This window comes from Amblyraja radiata, chromosome 10 (assembly GCF_010909765.2).
Source record: "Amblyraja radiata isolate CabotCenter1 chromosome 10, sAmbRad1.1.pri, whole genome shotgun sequence".
Taxonomy (NCBI): Eukaryota; Metazoa; Chordata; class Chondrichthyes; order Rajiformes; family Rajidae; genus Amblyraja; species Amblyraja radiata.
The window spans coordinates 12463161-12484402 of NC_045965.1; the positions used below are offsets into that span (position 1 = coordinate 12463161).

General features: G+C 42.4%; 1 protein-coding gene across 2 annotated transcripts in view; it reads left to right on the top strand.

The window, feature by feature from the left end:
- uck2 (uridine-cytidine kinase 2) overlaps positions 1–21242 on the top strand; it is a 35725-nt gene that overhangs the window by 9911 nt on the left and 4572 nt on the right. Inside the window, exons 2-6 of one of the 2 annotated variants that reach the window (XM_033028033.1) lie at positions 8098–8257; positions 8352–8448; positions 11298–11440; positions 15296–15393; positions 17327–17421. In XM_033028033.1, coding sequence (XP_032883924.1) covers positions 8098–8257; positions 8352–8448; positions 11298–11440; positions 15296–15393; positions 17327–17421 — 593 coding nt within the window. The remainder of the gene's footprint in view (positions 1–8097; positions 8258–8351; positions 8449–11297; positions 11441–15295; positions 15394–17326; positions 17422–21242) is intronic. The other variant, XM_033028032.1, reaches the window with a different exon arrangement.

The following is a 21242-nucleotide window of genomic DNA, read 5'->3' on the forward strand; positions in this document are numbered from 1 at the left end:
AATCTCTAACATTTCACTTGGTCGGTGCACCTTTGCTTTGATTAACATCAATGTTGCTGTTGTGTGTATTTGTAGTGTTTCTGGGTGAGTTCATTGGGGTTAGACACTGACTTTCATTTCTGTTTTAAAAATAATAAATCTTTCTCTACCTTGAAAAGGTGTTTAGATTGCGGTTGATTTTTGGTCTAAACGTTGACATGAGAGGTGAGCACAATATAAGGGAGTGTTCCAGGAAGTTCTGGATATCTATATCGATTGTCCAGCAAAGTACTAGGAACCAAACTTGTACATGGTAACCTAAAGCAACAGCTTATCGACATCTGACAATTGGAGTTTAATCCGAGCAAATGTTGTAGTTTGGGAGGTCGAATATAAGTGGAAGGTATACAGTTAATGGCAAGACCCTTAATGGCATTGATGTACAGAGGGATCTTGGGGTCCAAGTCCATAGTTCCCTGAAAGTGGCAACACAAGTAGATAGAATGGTAAAGAGGGCATATGGTATACTTTCCTTCGCCAGTCGCCAGGGACATTGAGTATAAGAGTCAGGAAGCTATGTTGCAGTTTTATAAGACTTTGGGGTTAGGCTGCCTTTGGAGGATTTGTGTCAAGGCAACAATGCTTTCCTCCCATTGTCATTTTCGGCTCTGATCCATGTTTGGATCAATGCTGTATTGAGGCCTGAAGTTGAACAGTTTGGGCTAAACCCAAACTGGTCATCCATGAATATATGCCAAATGATAATACTGATTGCAAATGATTGCATCTTGTATCATTTGGGTGATGATTGAGAGTGGACTGGATGGCAATTAGCCAAATTGGATATGCTTTTTATTTGTGAACATTACGAAGATGAGCAGTTTTCCACATTTTTGGTCAGATATCAGAGTTTACTGGAACAGATTGGCTAATTGTAATATGCAAGTATTATGCAGTCACTGAAGTTTGTGTTCAATTTGTATCGATGGTCTAAGGAGTTTTACAAAATATTATAAGATCAGTGGACTTCTACTTTTGAAACCTGCCTTTTGTCGATTTGCCAGTAATTCTGCTTTTTCTATATTCTGCAACTTAACCTTGCATGTTTCTTTTCTCTGCATAATAGTTTTGTTGCTTTTGAACAACTCGGCCTGCCTATTGGGAATGTGGGAAATATCTATAGATTTCCCATGTTTTACTTTCAGAGATACAGTATGGAAACAGGCCCACCGAGTCCACGCCGACCCCAAACACTAGCTTTACAGACTAGGGACAATTTATAGAAGCCAATTAACGTACAAACCTGCACGTCTTTGGAATGTGGGAGGAAACTGGGGCAGCCAAAGAAAAGCCACGTGGTCAAATGGAGAACGTACAAACTCTGTACAGACAGCACCATAGTCAGGATTGAACTATGGTCTTTGGCAATGTAAGGCAGCAACTCTACCACTGTGCCACCATGCCACCCACTGATGATAAAATGAAACACCCTAAATTGTAGGATCGTGGAATATAATTTTAACAGTCTGCATGCAAGTTACCTTTCAAGGGAAAGTATGCATCACGTGTTTGGCGGTAAATGAGGTGAATACTTGGCATGGCATGTAAGCTGCCTTCCATGATACTCTTCAGACAGTTTGAAACAGAAGCTGGCACCTGGTTTGTTTATCTACAGATTTAATATTGAGTATATATTATTCATCTATATGCTGGTATGTTCTTGGTTCTTTAGAAACATTGCTTTTCTTGTCGAGAATGTTGGTTTCCAGAGTTGCAGCAGGTAGATGGCAGGAGCTCTTGTGCCAAATAGTGGAATTTGTGCTGTAGAGGAATATGGCTGATGTCTTCATTAAGCTCGCTAATGAGAGTAAGGTAGCTATTGCTGACTTCTCGAAACACTGACAGTTGACTGCTCCAGTGTCAAACCCAATTTCTTAAATTGTCGTAATCTGGTCCATTTGCAGCCTCTATAACAATGCCTTTATATCACAGCCTCATATCTTTGCATCTTTACATTAAACTAGATTTGCAGAACAGAAGCCAGATCATTTGTACAATTTATCTGATGGATCAGTTTTCTCTGGGAAACAGAGCTTCTATTCATTTTTTTTTTTTTTCATTCTTTCCTGCTGAGGTTATAAATCCTTGCATATGGTCTGTTAAATCCAGCTTCCCTGTTTGTATAGAGTTCTGGAGCCAAGATATGGAAGACCAGTTAAGCCATTTAACTCTATTGTGGCCTAACCATAAATCATAGGTGCAGAAGTAAGCCATTCGGCCCAACGTATCTACTTTGCCATGCAATCATGGCTGAAATATCTTTCCCTCTCAACCTCATTCTCCTGCCTTCTCCCATAACCCTTGACACCCTTACTAATCAAAAACATGTCAATCTCCACTTAAAATACCCAATGACTTGGCCTCACAGCTGTCAGTGGCAATGAATTCCATAGATTCATCACCCTCTGATAAGAAATTCCTCCTCATCTCCTTTCTAAAGGTGCATCATTTTATTATGAGGCTATCCACTCTGGTCCTAGACTCTCCCACTCATGGAAACATCTCCACATCCACTCTATCCAGGCCTTTCACTATTCGGTAGGTTTCAATGAGGTACCTCATCCTTCTAAACGCCAGCGAGTACATGCCCAGTGCAGTCAATACGTTAACCCAAACATCACTGTGGTAATTCTCATAAACCTCCTCTGGATCCTCTCCAACGCCAACACATCCTTCCTTGGATTTTGAGCCCAAAGCTATCATGGAACAGAAAATATCTATCTTATTAAATATAGTAACTTAACTTTTACAGCCTTTGGAAATAAAAAAAATCACTAGCTTTTTCTCCCCGCAATAATCTGAGGAAGATGTGGCCACGATGAGACACAAAAAAATTAAAATACTGTAAAGGTTAGAAATTTGAAATTTAAACTGGAAACGCATGCTAGAACATTTGAGCAAAACACAAAACAAATATTAGAACCATCATTTTTAAGTCTGAATTTTAATGCCTAGTTTCTTTCCCACTTATCATGCGAGCCTGGAGGTCCCCGTGTTGTGTTGTATTTTCCCTGTATGGTTGCTGAGAGGCTGCTCCCATTCTCTTGACTGCACATAAATCCCAGATGACCCATGGGAAGCCATCGCTCTAGATGTCTGGCCTCTGACCATTGCCCACAATCAATTGAAAGAGCAGTGCCTGCAGGGGAAGCTTGGAAGCGGCTGAGCTCGGCCCTGAAGACCGGAGATTTGAGGGGGAGGGAGTCGTTGGCGATGTTGGATGCGAGGAGTGGGCCGGTAGGAGAGGGGCGGGGGTACTGCCTTCAAAGTCAGCTGCAGGAGGTGGCCCGGGACACAAAGGCAGTCTGGCGAGGAGAGGTACGTCGGTTCATGGGCCAAGCCGGTCAAGGGTGACAGGAGGCCCTGCAGCAGCCTGAGGCTTACCTGGATAGGTGGTGCTCCAATACATCCAGCGCGTGGACTTGACTTCGGACTTTTTCTTTAGTAAATGGTGCCGAAATATGTCAACTTATGCAACATTATGTGAGCTATGCAAAATGAATTTCACCATGCAGTGCAAAGGTGACAATAAAGAACCATTGACTTTGGCTTTGGGGTGCATTAAATAAGTTGACTGAAAGGTTCCAGCGGGAGATAGTAACAAGGAGGTGTACAGTGATTAAAGCTATCGTAGCAAATTAATGGTAGTGTATGTTATCTCACAAATTGCACCTGTTCTTGAGGGGGTTTGTGGTTTGGAAGCCTCTCTGGTCTTAAATATACTGAATGGTTACCTCTAACTGGGGCTGGCTACACTTGCAAGAACCACTTGTTGCATGAAGGTGGTCTTCCATCCATTGGCTAAATGGAGGTGATGAAAGACATTGTGGCCTGTTCATCATAATCTTTTCAGAGGCCTGACCTTTGTAGATGGAAGTGTTGCCTGTGTGGTGCGGGTAGAAAGATGTAGGCAACGGTGGGGTGGGAGGGAATGTTAGTATATAAGAGTCATATTTATATTGGTCTGGGAGATCACCTGGACGTCTCTTGCAAGGTTAGCCAAATGTTTTGTGGCTTAGCTTCATGATAGAGTGATTCTATTTGCTGACACTATCCCAGTCATGTATTGCCAGCTATTTCTAATGATATCCCGGCCCAATCTACAGCCCAGCACCACCCCCCTCCTCATCCAGGACCTCCTCACCATCTAGGACCCTCTGCCCCCATTTGCACAACATGTCCCTCCAGACCCCATCTTCTGCGCCAGAAGAGGGTTTTTTTTGTGAGTACCACGTTCTGCACACTCCTGCTTTGTCCCTCTGCTTTATGGACCTCTGTGCTGCTAGTACTGACTACAAAGAGGAACATCCCTGTAAGATAGACACAAAATGCTGGAATAACTGAACGGGACAGGCAGCGTCTCCGGAGAGAAAAAATGGGTAATGTTTTGGGTCTCAACCCGAAATGTCACCCCTTCTCTCCAGAGATGCTGCCTGTCCCGCTGAGTTACTCCAGCAGTTTGTGTCTACGGTGTAACTCAGCATCTGCAGTTCCTTCCTAAAGATTCCTTTAAGGACTGATGCCCGACTGAAGAGAAACGATAAAGTCATCAGGAGCCGCTTTAGTGCAATTTCTCTGCATGTAAATCTCCTTTGCCCTCTTTCAAACATCATTGACCAATTTCATGATTTTTCTTTGTGAAAGGGCCCAGTATGAAACGCAATAACAGTTTGGCATGCGAGCAGCTTGTGATTTATTAAAGTAGTGCGACTGCATGGGGAAAGTCCTATAGGAAGGAGAAAGGACATTGCGGTAGTTGTCGAACAAATCAATGCTGTGGTGATAAAGCATGTCATTAGTACTTTCCTCCAGAAGTGCATCTGTAATCATTTTGATTTGCTCTGTAAAGCCAGCTCCTGATTGCAGTATTTTTAAACCCACTGTTCGACAGATTCCCCTTTAACAACTGAATATTTGCAGAAATCACAATTTTGCATTGCAAATAAATACGGCCAGGTGATGTTTGGGATAAAATGCAAAGCTGGAAATCTATCAGTCCCATTTTGTGTTAGTGATCTGCGCTAGTAACAGTGGTGCAGCCTGTGCATTGATGCGGCAGCCAAGAATGCGGCACCAATGCCTAAGTTCAGCATGTCTCCAGTGATGCTTCCAAACATGTACAGACGCACCATGCAGGTGGCATCACAACCTGGTTTGGGAACAGCTCTGTCCAAAACCGCAATAAATTGCGGAGAGTTGTCGATGTAGCCCAGTTCATCATACAGACCAGACTCCCCACCATTGATCCCATCCACACTTAACACTGCCGAAGAAAAGCAGCCAACATATTCAAAGATTTGTCCTACCCCAAGCATTCCTCCTGCTCTCATACTGCAGAAGGTACAGAAGCTTGAAAGCATGCCCCATCAGACTCAAACAGCTTCTTCCCCTTTTGAACAATCCTTACATAAACTAGGGCACTGTTCAATTTGCCTCTATTAAGGACATTGGACTTGGTCTATAGAACTGATGTGCTACCATGCTGAGGATTGTATTCTGCACTCTGTATTTTCCCCTTTGCTGATTCTATATATGGTATATCTGATCTGTTTGGATTGCATGGAAAACAATGTTTCTAAGTATAGGTGACAATAATAAATCTAAACCATGCCTCTGCCTCACAGCACCAGAGACCTGGGTTCAATCCTGACCTCCAGTGCTGTTGGTGGCATTTACATGCCCTCCTTGTGACCACTTGAGTTTCCTCTCACATTCCAAAGACATGTAGATTGATGGGGTTACACAAAATTGCTGGGGAAACTCAGCGGGTGCAGCAGCATCTATGGAGCGAAGGAAATAGGTGACGTTTCGGGCCGAAACCCTTCTTCAGACTGATGGGGGGTGGGGAAAGAAAGAAGGAAAAAGGGAGGAGGAGGAGGAGCCCGAGGGCGGGCGGATGGGAGGGTGGGAGGAGACAGCTAGAGGGTTAAGGAAGGGGAGGAGACAGCACGGGCTAGCCAAATTGGGAGAATTCAATGTTAATGCCATAAGGACGCAAGGACCCCAGACGGAATATGAGGTGCTGTTCCTCCAATTTCCGCTGTTGCTCACTCTGGCAATGGAGGAGACCCAGGACAGAGAGGTCGGATTGGGAATGGGAGGGGGAGTTGAAGTGCTGAGCCACCGGGAGGTCAGGTAGGTTATTGCGGACTGAGCGGAGGTGTTCGGCGAAACGATCGCCCAACCTACGCTTGGTCTCACCGATGTAAATCAGCTGACATCTAGAGCAGCGGATGCAGTAGATGAGGTCCCAAGCAGTCGTTCCAGGTGCGACAAAGGTTCACCTGTATCTCCTCCAACCTCATCTACTGCATCCGCTGCTCTAGATGTCAGCTGATTTACATCGGTGAGACCAAGCGTAGGTTGGGCGACCGTTTCGCCGAACACCTCCGCTCAGTCCGCAATAACCTACCTGACCTCCCGGTGGCTCAGCACTTCAACTCCCCCTCCCATTCCCAATCCGACCTCTCTGTCCTGGGTCTCCTCCATTGCCAGAGTGAGCAACAGCGGAAATTGGAGGAACAGCACCTCATATTCCGTCTGGGGTCCTTGCGTCCTTATGGCATCAACATTGAATTCTCCCAATTTGGCTAGCCCGTGCTGTCTCCTCCCCTTCCTTAACCCTCTAGCTGTCTCCTCCCACCCTCCCATCCGCCCGCCCTCGGGCTCCTCCTCCTCCTCCCTTTTTCCTTCTTTCTTTCCCCACCCCCCATCAGTCTGAAGAAGGGTTTCGGCCCGAAACGTCGCCTATTTCCTTCGCTCCATAGATGCTGCTGCACCCGCTGAGTTTCCCCAGTAATTTTGTGTACCTTCGATATTCCAGCATCTGCAGTTCCCTTTTGAACACAATAGATTGATGGGGTTAATTGGCCACTGTAAATAGCTCTGATATATAGGGAGTGGTAGAATCTGGGGGAAGTTGAGGCAAATAATAAAATGGGGATTAATGTAGGAGTGTTCAAAATAGGTGCCTGGTGGTCAGTGTGGCATTGAAGGTGAAGGCAGGGGATGGGTACAGAATCACTTGCACTTGACCTAATGTTGGATGATTCTTTTGAATATTGCCTTGCTTAAATAGAGAACATTTTATCCTGTGTTGGGTTGCCTGGATCCAAGTAAACTTGGGATGAAGCATTAGACATTGTGCCCTAGACTTGGTAGCTGGTGGCAGAGCTTTTACATATCACTATCCAATAATTTATGTTGTAAGTGTTCATGGAAGTCAATTGTGGTATTATTTCCTTGCCCAACTGTTCATCTATGAAGTGTAATGCACCAAGTTTTCCTTGTCCTCAGATTTGTAGGGTGCTTGCAGCTGAACTACACTTGCAAATATTTTATCTTGATGCAGTCTCCAGCACGGAAAGTTGACCAAACAATGGTTGTCATTCATGGCTGGGAAAATATTGCGTGTTCACCGTGCTTTACTGAAATCCTGGTGACTGGAAATTGTTCAATTGCATTTCTTAAAACAAAACTTTGCTTAACTTTCTAATAGACATAACTTAGTGGTGGTAGAGATTGGCCTTGTATTATTATGCCTACAGTTGATAACAGCTCCACACTGCCTTGGATGGTAACCAGAGCCAGAGAAGAGCAGTTCTAGTTTAAGGCTGTGGTTTTTGTCTGTTTGTAGTTGGCTTCAATTTCATGTAGTAGAAAATGCGAAGAATTGTTTTCATTTGGCATCACCAAAGTTTGATTATATGTCTGGGAAATGCAACGGAAAATCTCCATTCTGAAATTTCTGAAATCCAAATTTTATGAAGCAATTGGCTCCAAGATATATTTGCAAATGTTAACAAATCTGACAAGTCAAAACAATCTTGCACGTTTTAAAATATTGCCAGTTTCCTAGTATTTTACTCAACTAACAAATGACACTAAAAATTGCGTCATATCCATAACCATTGACTTATTTCCAAATTTTACGTAATCTAAATGCTGTTTAATTCCATGGATTTTGGACTGGAGATATACGCTTTTTACAAGGGTTTGGGAAAGGCCCAATATTGTTATCTCCGCCTTACTTATCACATTTATCTCTCTCTGAGGTAGTCCTCAGTTTGTACGAAAATAGTCCAACTACTTGGTCAAAATGAGATCGACCATCACAAACGACAAGTGGTTATTGTGAGCCAAGATAGCTTTTATAGAGTCTTGACACCCGAACAGAAAGGAAAAGCAATGAAGGGGCAATTTAACTTTGATCACCCAGGTATGTAAATCGTAAATAAGCTTTCAATTGAAGCTTATTGGTAGCTCAACTATTGGGACATCTTATTTCCTCCCGACTTTTTTTTTTCTTGCAGATGCCTTTGATAATGAATTAATATTTAATACGCTCAGAGATATCGTTGAAGGAAAAATAGTTGAGATTCCTGTATATGACTTTGTTACCCATTCCAGGTAATTCACACTTTATAGATATTGCATTTGTTTTATTTAATTAATGCAAAAGGATATGCGAAGCTCAGCCTGACGTTAGAAATATGGGTGGATAAGGGAGTGTACAATTAGCTCTTGCAAACGAGAAAGATCTAAAGAAAAATCTCTTGCAAACGTGGGTCCTTGCATCACCTTTCTCCCTTCCATCCCGGGACCACAGGTAAATTTAAAGATACAATGTGGAAACAGGCCCTTGGGCCATGGATTCCATGTTGACTAACGATCAGCCGATGAAACATAGATGGTAGGTGCAGAAGTAAGCCATTCGGCCCTTCGAGGCAGCACCACCGTACAATATGATCATGGCTGATCATCCAGAATCTGTACCCTCTTCCTGCTTTTCCCCCACATCCCTTGATTCCATTAGCCCTAAGAGGTATATCTAACTCTCTTGAATACATCCAGTGATTTGGCCTCCACTGCCTTCTGTGGCAGAGAATTCCACAGATTCACAACTCTCGGGGTGAAAATGTTTTTCCTCATCTCATTCCTAAATGGCCTACCCCTTATTCTTAAACTGTGACCCCTGATTCAGGACTCCCCCAACATCGGGAACATTTTTCCTGCACCTAGCCTGTCCAATCCCTTAAGAATTCTATATGTTTCTATAAGATTCCCTCTCAACCTTCTTAAATTCAAGTGAATATAAACCCAGTTGATACATTCTTACATCATGTCAGTCCCTCCATCCTGGGACTTGACCTGGTGAACCTATGCTGCACTCCCTCAATAGCAAGAATGTCCTTCCTCAAATTAGGAGACCAAAACTGCACACAATACTCCAGGTGCGGTCTCCCAAGGGCCATGTACAACCACAGTAGGACCTCTTTGCTCCTATACTCAAATCCTCTCGCTATAAAGGCCAACATGCCATTTGCTTTCTTCACTGCCAGATTGATGTACAAGGACATCCAGGTCACATTGCACCTCCCCTTTTCCTAATCTGACACCATTCAGATAGTAATCTGCCTTCTTACTCTTGCAATCAGTGGATAACCTCATATTTATCCACATTATACTGCATCTGCCATGCATCTGCCCACTCACCCAACCTATCCAAGTCACCCTGCAGCCTCATAGCATCCTCCTCGCAGCTCACTCTGCCACCCAGCTTTGTGTCGTCCACTTGGTATTTGCTATATTAAAAGATCATGTGGGAGTGCAACATTTGGATAAGAACCACAATTTTGGCGTAACATTTTTATCATGTAAATTGCCATGGCCTTGAATGCTGGGCATGAGTCGACATTAATTTTTACCTAGTTCCTACTGTGTCCATCTGCTGTATTCTATGCAGGTCAAATGAAAGTTTACTTGGCGGTAGGCTTACCCCATTGAAATGGAAGTGGCCAATAATGCCACGATAAATTTCAATCTGAGTTTCAATAAATGGAACTAACTCAATGTTGAGTGACTGAGTATTTCAGCATCTTGGACAAAGCAAGAACATTTCTTTCATGTCTGAGCCTAAAAGCCTGTTCATCAGCTACAAATCCAACCTTTTATGTAATTCTCGACAGCAGCTCATATTCTGCTTGTGTAGCTTACAATTCAACAGTATGAACATTAAATGCTTCAATTTTGGAGAATGTAATCAAAAACCTACCAATGTGTCTCACATGGACACGCACCTATGCCTCCCTCCCTCCTTGCTCTCCCCCCCCCCCCTCTTTCAACCTATCTTCCTTTCTCCATCTTCACAATCAGCAATTTTTTACTCATCTTTTCATCTCTGGCCTTTGTCCAACCATCCGCCCATAAACCCCTTCCGACGCCAGTGTCTTCCTATCATTTGCCAGGCTTTGTCCTCTTCTCCCCCCCCCCCCCCCCACCTCCCCAAAATCAGTCTGAAGAAAGGTCATTACCAGAAACGTCATCTATCCATGTTCTGCAGCAATGATGCCTGACCCACTCCATCACTTGGTCTTTTTTTGTAAACCAGCATCTGCTTCCATTGTATTTATTTAGTGACTTAAAAATTGGCACAGTTTATGGCCTGACATGCAACCAATGATGAAAGTGGCGTAAACACTATTAAAAGAGTATGTGACTTTTACTGCAAGGAATGCAAGGGAGGGTGTGGTAAGGGAAAGGCTTAAACTGCACATTGAACCAGTCATAAGGTCATATGGGAGTAGAATTAGGCAATTCGGCTGATCAAATCTACTCTGCCATTCAATCATGGCTGATATATCTCTTCCTCCTAGCCCCATACCCCTGCCTCTCTCCATAACCTCTTACACCATACTAATCAAGAATCTATCTATCTCTGCCTTAAAAACATCCACTGACTTGGCCTCCACAGCCTTCTGTGGCAAAGAATTCCACAGATTCACCACCCTTTGACTAAAGAAACTTCCCCTCATCTCCTTCCTTAAAGAACGTCCTTTAATTCTGAGGCTATGACCTCTAGTCCTAGCCTCTCCCACTAATGGAAACATCCTCTCCACATCCACTCTATCCAAACCTTTCATTATTCTGTATATTTCAATGAGGTCCCCGCTCATTCTTCTAAACTCCAGCGAGTACAGCCCCAGTGCCGACAAACATCATCATAGGTTAACCTACTCATTCCTGGGATCATTCTTGTAAACCTCCTCTGGACCCTCTCCAGAGCCAGCACATTCTTCCTCAGACATGGTGCGCAAAATTGCTCACAATATTCCAAATGCGGCCTGACCAGCGCCTTATAGAGCCTCATTCCAAGGAATCTTGCACCTGATTGGGAGCTCATTGGTAAAGATGGCATAGTCAATTTTCATTCCAAATGAATAATATGTTCCTGATATTTATTTCTGCTATCTTTCCAGAAAATCTGAGACTGTGACTGTCTATCCAGCAGACGTGGTGCTATTTGAAGGCATCTTGGCCTTTTACGTACAAGATATCCGGGACATGTTTCAGATGAAACTCTTTGTGGACACTGACGCAGACACCCGACTATCACGCAGAGGTACAGGGCAGGTGGACATTAATATAGTGTGGTGCTTTGCTATTAAGCTGTCTGTATAAATGTGACGGCTTACCAAAAACATCAAAAGAGACCGGTCGAAGCTGATTTACCGAGTGCAACTTTGGTACGGTTTTTATATTCTCCGACGATTACACAGAAACTTGATTGACTAAAACTAGGTCTCGATTACAGAATGGAGCTTACTGAAATTCCTACAATGGATAACAAAAAGAATAAAATGATTATCCATAAGTCTAACTTCAATGAAAGTAGATCCAATTTTTTGTTACAACGATGAGAGCTATAACATCAATGAAGTTCCTGAAACTTGGGTGTCACCACTGCTGGATTTCATGTCTCTACGTTTAGGTTTTGTCTGCCATCACATCCCTGTCACCACATTAGCACAAACCACATTATCCCTTGCTATTCTTTCACGTACAACACCCACTTTGAGAAAAATTCTGTTTTTTCATTCCATTGTTGCATTCACTGGGTATTTCATATCAGCGTTCAATGAATACTAATGCCATCCTTCACGAGGTCCAGCATTATGTCCTTTATTCTCAGTTAAAGGTCATGAGTCTTGATTTGGATTATTCCAGAAATCAATACTATACAATAATACTTTATTAGCCAAGTATGTTTTGCAACATACGAGGAATTTCATTTGCCAAGTCAGTCATACAAATAAAAAGCAACGGAACACACAAAATACATTTTAACATAAACATCCACCACAGTGACTCCTCCACATTCCTCACTGTGATGGAAGACGAACAAAAAAAGTTCAATCTCTTCCCTTCTTTGTTCAGGGTTCCGACCTGAAACGTCGCCTATTCCTTTTCTCAAGAGATGTTATCTGTCCCATTAAGTTCCTTTTCTCAAGAGATGTTGTCTGTCCCATTAAGTTACTCGAACATTTTGTGTCTATCGCCAGAAAACAAGTTTGCTTTCTCTCTCTGATTTGTGTTTATTTCAAGCCTTATTGAAGTCCTCTCATGAACTATTTAAAAATACGTAATGTTTTGTTGATATGAGTATGTCTACACGGATAAATTAAGATGCCATTTAAAAAATAAATTTGGTCGCAGACTAGCTGGCATACAAAGGTTCCACAGCAGATATTCAATTCAATCTGAACCATAACGGGATGGACCAAATTTTGTATTTTGAGGGAACTAGTTTGACATGATCAATAGTCTGTTGTAAACGTTAATCTGATTTCCTGAAGTTTCCACGAATTTTGGTTTATTTTACAAATGTTGCGCCTCCAACTGAACTTGCTGAATAGTTTACCGCTGCTAGATAAATGATCGATATGTAGGGCTGGAGGCTCATCAAAATAGATGGGGTGAAAGGGTTTTGCAAATATGTGGGTGACTGGATCTTGCCAGTTTTCGTCAACTGCATTACCTGATGTTATTGCCAGTTTAGATTGGAGAGACAGTATGGAAACTGATCGTTAGGCATACCGAGTCATGGGGTCATGTTCACATTAGTTCTATGTTATCCCACTTTCTCATCCACTCCCTGCACACTAGGGACAATTTACAGAGGGCCAATTAACCCACAAACCCGCCGTCATTGAGATTTGGGAGGTAAACCCACTCGGTGATGGGGTGAACGTGAAAATTTCACACAGACAGCACCTGAGGTCAAGGTAGACTCCAGGTCTTTGGTGCTGTGAGTGGCTTGGTTCAGCAACTTGAGCGCCCAGGAACGGAAAAGACTACAAAGAACAGGGGAGAGAAAAGACTTTGCATTCCATCACAGTGGGTCCACTGTGATGGATGTTTGTGTGAACTAAATTGTGTGTATGTCCAGGAATTGTCTTTGTTTGTATGGCTGTGGAAACAGAATTTCGTTTGAGCCTCACTGAGGCTCAAATGACAATAAATTGTATTGTATTGTATTGTACAAAAAGTAGTAAACACTGTCCTGTCAATCATCGGCTCTGACCTCCCTACCATCGAGGGGATGTATCGCAGATGCTGCCTCAAAAAGTCTGGCAGCATCATTAAGGACCCACACCATCCTGGCCACACACTCATCTCCCCGCTACCTTCAGCTTGAAGGTACAGGAGCCTGAAGACTGCAACGTCCAGGTTCAGAAACAGCTTCTTCCCCACAGCCATCAGGCTATTGAACTAAACTCAAACAAAACTCTGAACATTAATAGCCCATTATCTGTTTATTTGCACTTTATCTGTTTGATTTATTCATGTGTGTATATATTTATACAATGGTATATGGACACACTGATCTGTTCTGTATTCATGCCTTCTATATTCTGTTGTGCTGAAGCAAAGCAAGAATTTCAGTGTCCTATCTGGGCCACATGACAATAAACTCTCTTGAATCTCTTTAATTTAGTTCAGGATTATACATTAAAGCACATTGGGTGAATGATAATGCAAAAAACTGCAGATCTGAAAACGAGCAAAGATCTGTGTGACGATAGGTCCCGGCACAAAACGTCATCTGTCCATTCCCTCCACAGGTGCTGCCTGACCCGCTGAGTTCCTCCAGCACTTTATGTTTTGCATGAATGATCATTGCTCTTACTTTGTGAAAGGACCGCACGGTGCGCACTGAGAATCAGCAACTTCCAATACGTTATCTCAAAGAAGTGGTCTGCAGGACCCAACCTTTGTTGAGAGAGGTCTTATCAGGCCTCTCTCTATACATTGAGTTTGGCAGCTATAAAACATAATCCCATTACAAAGCTTTTGTAAGAGCACGTTTGTGTTGGTGGGCTTGAACTCTGGTTTATTTGTAAAGATGAGAACGGGGAGATTACTGCAGACTGAACTACCGTGAGCATAATAAAGCATGAAGGATGCAGGAGAGAAAAGCTTCATGGAAAAGCATGCAAAATGATATCTTGGCTTAAGAAGTTGCAAAAGACATTAAAATCCAACTATTTAGTTGGACACGCGAGTTGGGCTCCTTGTGTGAAAGTGGTATCAATTTAGATGCAAGAACTCTCACGTTTTCAGAGATTACTTGAGGGTTGTTGACACTGAACTGATTCGTCTCTAGTATTTTTCAATATTTTGAAGATTTTTCTTGTGTAGATTTAACAGCCACATCTTGGAGCAGCACTTGTTTTCATTTGGCTTGTTTCTGTAAGCAACAAGCTTTCTGATCTAACAAGTGTTTTTAAGTGATGTTACATCATTGTCATTTACAAGTTGAAGTGCAAAATTTGTTTTTGTTCTTGCCACTCCACTGGCACCTAAGCTGCAAAAAATGAATACCGATAAATCCAAATTAGATTTCCACATGTAGCTTGACAACACACTAAGCCGAAAAGTCAGAAGCAACATGGCAGATATGGAGCATGTTTTCCCCCATGTTCCTTCTGGTAACAGCCAACCTTGTAATTGTAGGCTTAGAATCATACAGCATGCAAATAGGCCGTCCAGCCCTACTTGCCCAAGCCAACTAACATGCCCCATCTACACTAGTCCCGCTTACCCATGCTTGGCACATAAACCTCTAAACCTATTCTATCCATGAACCTGTTCAAGTGTCTCTTAAATGTTATGATAGTGGCATGACTGGAGAGGGTGTTTCTCCACCCCTCTTGCACTCCACAGCTTTGTCTGTAGTAAACAGACTAAGACTGGAAACTTAATTCCTTCAAATCTGTAACCTGTTTATGCCATAGCACTTTACTGGTGTATTTTCAAAGGAAGAATTGTTTATTTCAGGTGGCGATTAATGCAGTTTGCAGTTTCAGAAATAAGATAATAAAATTGTATGTTAACTGAAATAATGAAACATGTATATCTTGCATTATGCCTCTGAATGTTCACTTTGTACCCCCTACTCCCCCTCTTGTTTCAGTATTAAGAGACATCAGTGAAAGGCAACGAGATCTAGAGCAAGTTTTAACACAGTATATAACATTTGTGAAGCCAGCTTTTGAAGAATTCTGCCTCCCTGTAAGTATAATGGGATCATTAATTATAATGTTTTAAGGGGGGATAGTTTGGGACGGAGTCCCGAACGTCAACTCTGAGAACACTAAATTCTACCAAATTGCAGCAAGCAGGATCCCGACTATTGGCATTGGCAACTAGATCTTGCTAATGATTCTTGTCCCCGAAACTCCATGACCAAGAAAAATAAGTGTTTTAAGCTTTCTAACGTTTAGGAATTGTTGGTGGAATCTATTTTGGGTTTAGGTAGAATTGTATTGATTCTGCTCAATTGTATTGAGCAAGATAAAGTGGAAAGTATTTGGTAAAAAGCAAGACACCGTTTGTTTTATTTGGGGGAATTGCCATCAGATTTAGTTACTCTGGGGTATGTACCTACTGTACTGTATTGTTGTTTGGCATGCATGGTTTTCAGCAAACTCGTGTTGATGGTCCTTCTGGTTGGCACGGATTGATTGGAATATGTACGTGCAGACAGCATTGCAATGCCATTATAATGGGTCTATATTACACTGGCAATGAATCACTTACATAGGTGATGTGTTGGACCAGGGAAGTGAAATAGTTTTGTTTATTGTCACGTGTACCAAGGTACAGTGAAGAACATTTGCGACACAAAGTGCTGGAGCAGCTCAGCAGGTCAGGCAGCATCTCTGGAGAACGTGGATAAGTGACGTTTCGGGTTGAGACTCTTCATCAGACTGAAGAAAGGTCTCACCCTGAAATGTCACCTACACATTCTCTGCAGAGTTATTCCAGCGCTTTGTGTCCTTTTGTATATGAACCAGCATCTGCAGTTCCTTGTTCCCACATTCACTGCTTTTTGTTTGGAGAGGACTTTTTCAACTCCTTCCTCAAAGTATCAGTTTAACTGTGTCCAATTGTGCAATGCATTCGTGATCTGCGAATGCTGGATAATTATGTAATTATGGAGAGGATTTGGTCAATTGGCATCCATCCTACTCGAAGGGCCGAATCGCCTACTCCACCTATTTTCTACTCGTGAGAGAGGGTCAGGGAAGGAGCTCCACCATGGCCACAAATTTATTTACAACTTCCTTAATCATTCTCCGTTTTTAAATTTACTTCCCCAGGATTCAGGATCCTGTTCATTACTTCAATATTAAATATTGATCAAAGATCCTAACATTTAATTGTGTAATGCAGATATCATTTCTGATTTTCATCTTGTTTGCTGGGTTAAAATAACCTGTACTTTGAAACGTGGTGCCCTTGAGAAATTTCCATTACTTTGATAGCTTTGTCAGCACAAACTTGAACCGACTGCTTTGCCAGTGTAATCCTCACTTTTTCTTTCACATCAATTAAATCTCATTTATTCTCTACATATTTTGCCCCACAAACAATTTGAAGTCATGAAAGCCATTTTCTTCATGTTGCTATTCCCCGAGGGCAATATAGAAAATAGGTGCAGTAGGAGGCCATTTGGCCCTTCGAGCCTGCACCGCCATTCATTGTGATCCACAATCAGTAACCCGTGCCTGCCTTTTCCCCACATCCCTTGATTCCGCTAGCCCCTAGAGCTCTATCTAACTCTTTTAAATTAATCCAATGAATTGGCCTCTACTGCCTTCTGTGGCAGAGAATCTCTGGGTGAAAAAGTTTGTTCTCATCTCAGTTTTAAATGGCTCCCCTTTATTCTTAGACTGTGGCCCTTGGTTCTGGACTTCCCCCATCATTGGGAACATTGATAGTTGGTAACAATGTTTCCCTACCCAAGGGAGCTTATTCAATGCTCGCTTGGTACAGGTCAGTGGAATAATGTCACCCACTCCAACCCCTTCAAGTGCACTTGTATGCATGGTCACTATCATAGACGTCGAACAGGCATTCCTGAAAGTGGTGCCATCATGATGTTTATCATTGTTAACTTTGAGTCATAAACTATTCCCACTCTTACTTTACTTTATCAAAGCAGTTTCAAATCTTGCAGCGGTCTGTCACCATTTCCAGAAGCTTTATCCCTTTCTTAAAAACCTTCAACTACAGAAATACTTTCACAAATATCAGGTAAACTTGCTTTCAACCTTTTAAATGTTAATCTACAGAAATGTTTTCTTTTGCGAGAAGTATTTTCTTGTATTAGCCCTGTACCAAGTATTCTCACTGTCTCAAAGCATAAAGAAAGTGCCCATTCCTCATGAGAAAAACATTGTAAGAAACATTTAGCCAAGTGCATGGATAGGTTAGGTTTAGAGGGATATGGGCCAAAAGCAGGCAGGTGGTATTAGTTTATATGGGACATGTTGGTCGGCATGGGCTAGTTGGGCCGAAGGGCCTGTTTCCACGCTGTTGATTTCCAGTACTTGCTATGTTCACTTAGCCATTACAGAGATACGGTTGCAAAGTCTTGGTCTTTGCAATGGCTAAGAGATTTTTAGGTTAAATATTCCAGGATGTTTTTAGAAGAGAGAAGCATAATATAAAAAGATGGATGGAGCCAATATTAAAGATAGAAGTAAAGATCATAGTGATGAAGGATCTTGGCTTTGAAAATCAAGTAGAACCAGTCTGGAAGGATTTTCAGAATAATGGTGGGAGTGCCCTTAAGTTGTAATGGTACTGCAGGGCATTATATAAACAAGAAATTAGAACTGCATGTAGCAATGGTAAAATTAATAACCAGGACACTAATCATGTAGAGACTGGGCAAACCAAATTGATCTGATGGTAAGGTACAGTTAAGGACGAATGATCATAACATGATGGAATAATACATAAAGATTTAGTGATTTGGTTCAATCTGAAAATAGTCCTGAATCTGAGCAAAACAAACTACAAAAACTACAGTTGATATGGCAGCTTGGGAAGCTACATAAGAAAATATGCTGGTAAACAAACTGTAGCTACGTTTTAGGGAATTAATATATCACTTACATGTAATATATTTCTTTTAAGGGTCAAAAAAATAGAATGGCTCAGCCAAGGCTATGAAGGGAAGTTATAAAATTGTATTAGATCATCGGAAAATATTGAAAAAGAGCAGAAACCCAAAAGGTTGGGAGGATTTCTGAATTCGGTGAAGAGCTAACCTTTAGATAAAGGAAGGGGAGTAGATTGAGAAAAGAAGAAAAAAAGCCATACAGATTGTAAAGGCATCTTTAAATGTAAAAAGGAAAACATTAGCCAACGTTAACGTGGATCGCTTACAGATAGAGACATTTTTATGGCGTAGAAGGAGATGGCTATGGAGATATCGGGTGCATCAGTTGTCATCTTCCCCAATTCTGTCGATTGTAGAATAATTCCCACAGTTTGGATGGTGGCCCATGTTATACAGGTTCACCAATGACTTTCCAACAACTGGTGATCTGTAATGCCCCTGTCCCACTTAGGAAACCTGAACGGAAACCTCTGGAGACTTTGCGCCCCACCCAAGGTTTCCGTGCGGTTCCCGGAAGTTGCAGGTAGTGGAAGCAGGTAAGGAGACTGACAAAAACCTCCGGGAACCGCACGGAAACCTTGGGTGGGGCGCAAAGTCTACAGAGGTTTCTGTTCAGGTTTCCTAAGTGGGACAGGAGCATTAGTCTGTTGTCGTGGTGTGTGTCCCCCCCCCCCCCCGGCTCTGAAAATGCAGCCCTAAGGCCAGTTGAGGCGGAAGATCACGACCTCATTAGGACTTTCATGCCAATCAGCAGGTCTGATTTGCCCCTCGCATCTGACTTCTGTTACCAACTGCCGCCCCCCCCCCCCCCCCCCAATCCCACCGCCCCCCCCCCCACCCCCCCCCCCCCCCCCCCCCAAAGACTGTGACCTCTGTTGGTCCTGTACCTATTGCTCTGACAAGTGGGGAAATTGCTCGACTCTATTGTTGCGGTAGTGTTAACTTGAAACAATAAAATAGGATTGGACACTCAGCGTAACTTTATAACAGGAAAATAAATCATCAGCATGATATCAGCGCTATTTCAGATAATCAGAATGGAGAGACTGGAACAAGGATGGGGAGCCCTGATCCAAAATGTAATTTATCCACTGCCTGCATACATGCTGCCTGACTGGCTGAGTTACTCCAGCACTTTTTTTGGGTCATACACAGTGCCCTCCATAATGTTTGGGACAAAGACCCGTCATTTATTTATTTGCTTCTGTATTCCACAATTTGAGATATGTACTAGAAAAAATCACATGTGGTTAAAGTGCACATTGTCAGATTTTATTAAAGGCCATTTTGATACATTTTTGTTTCACCATGTAGATATTACAGCTGTGTTTATACATAGTCCCCCCTTTTCAGGGCACCATAATGTTTGGGACACATGGCTTCACAGGTGTTTGTAATTGCTCAGGTGTGTTTAATTGCCTCGTTAATGCAGGTATAAGAGAGCTCTCAGCACCTAGTCTTTCCTCCAGTCTTTGGAAACTTTTATTGCTGTTTATCAACACGAGGACCAAAGTTGTGCCGATGAAAGTCAAAGAAGCCATTATGAGACTGATACATTTGAATAAAACTGTTAGAGACATCAGCCAAATCTTAGGCTTACCAAAATCAACTGTTTGGAACATCATTAAAAAGAAAGAGAGCACTGGTGAGCTTACTAATCGCAAAGGGACTGGCAGGCCAAGGAAGACCTCCACAGCTGATGACAAGAATTATCTCTATAATAAAGAAAAATCCCCAAACACCTGTCCGACAGATTAGAAATACTCTTCAGGAGTCAGGTGTGGACTTGTCAATGACCACTGTCCGCAGAAGACTTCATGAACAGAAATACAGAGGCTACACTGCAAGATGCAAACCACTGGTTAGCTGCAAAAATAGGATGGCCATGTTACAGTTTGCCAAGAAGTACTTTAAAAGAACAGCCACAGTTCTGGAAAAGGGTTTTGTGGACAGATGAGACAAAGATTAACATATCAGAGTGATGGCAAGAGCAAAGTATGGAGGAGAGAAGGAACTGCGCAAGATCCAAAGCATACCATCTCATCTGTGAAACTCGGTGGTGGGGGTGTTATGGCCTGGGCATGTATGGCTGCTGAAGGTACTGGCTCACATCTTCATTGATGATACAACTGCTGATGATAGTAACATAATGAATTCTGAAGTCTATGGACACATCTCATCTGTTCAAGTTCAAACAAATGCCTCAAAGCTCATTGGCCAGCGGTTCATTCTACAGCAAGACAATGATCCCAAACATACTGCTAAAGCAACAAAGGAGTTTTTCAAAGCTAAAAAATGGTTAATTCTTGAGTGACCAAGTCAATCACTGATCTGAACCCAATTGAGCATGTCTTTTATATGCTGAAGAGAAAACTGAAGGGGACTAGCCCCCAAATCAAGCATAAGCTAAAGATGGCTGCAATACAGGCCTGGCGGAGCATCACCAGGGAAGACGCCCAGCAACTGGTGATGTCCATGAATCACAGACTTCAAGCAGTCATTGCATGCAAAGGATATGCAACAAAATACTAAACATGACTACTTTCATTTACATGACATTGCTGTGTCCCAAATATTATGGTGCCCTGATGTGGGGGGGACTATGTATAAACACAGCTGTAATTTCTACATGGTGACATCAAAATGTATAAAAATGGCCTTTATTAAAATCTGACTGTGCACTTTAACCACATGTGATTTATTTATTTCTATGACAAATCTCAAATTGTGGAGTACAGAGGCACACAAATAAATGATGGGTCTTTGTCCCAAACATTATGGAGGGCACTTGGGTAAGCTGCCCAGAAAATCATATAGGGCAGGTGACGGGGTAAATTCAAGATCGAGGTCAATAGATTTGCCTATATTTTGGGAATCTAGGGTTAGGATCTGTGCAACAATGTGATGTTGAGGCAAGGATCACCGTGATCGCATTCAATGACGAAGC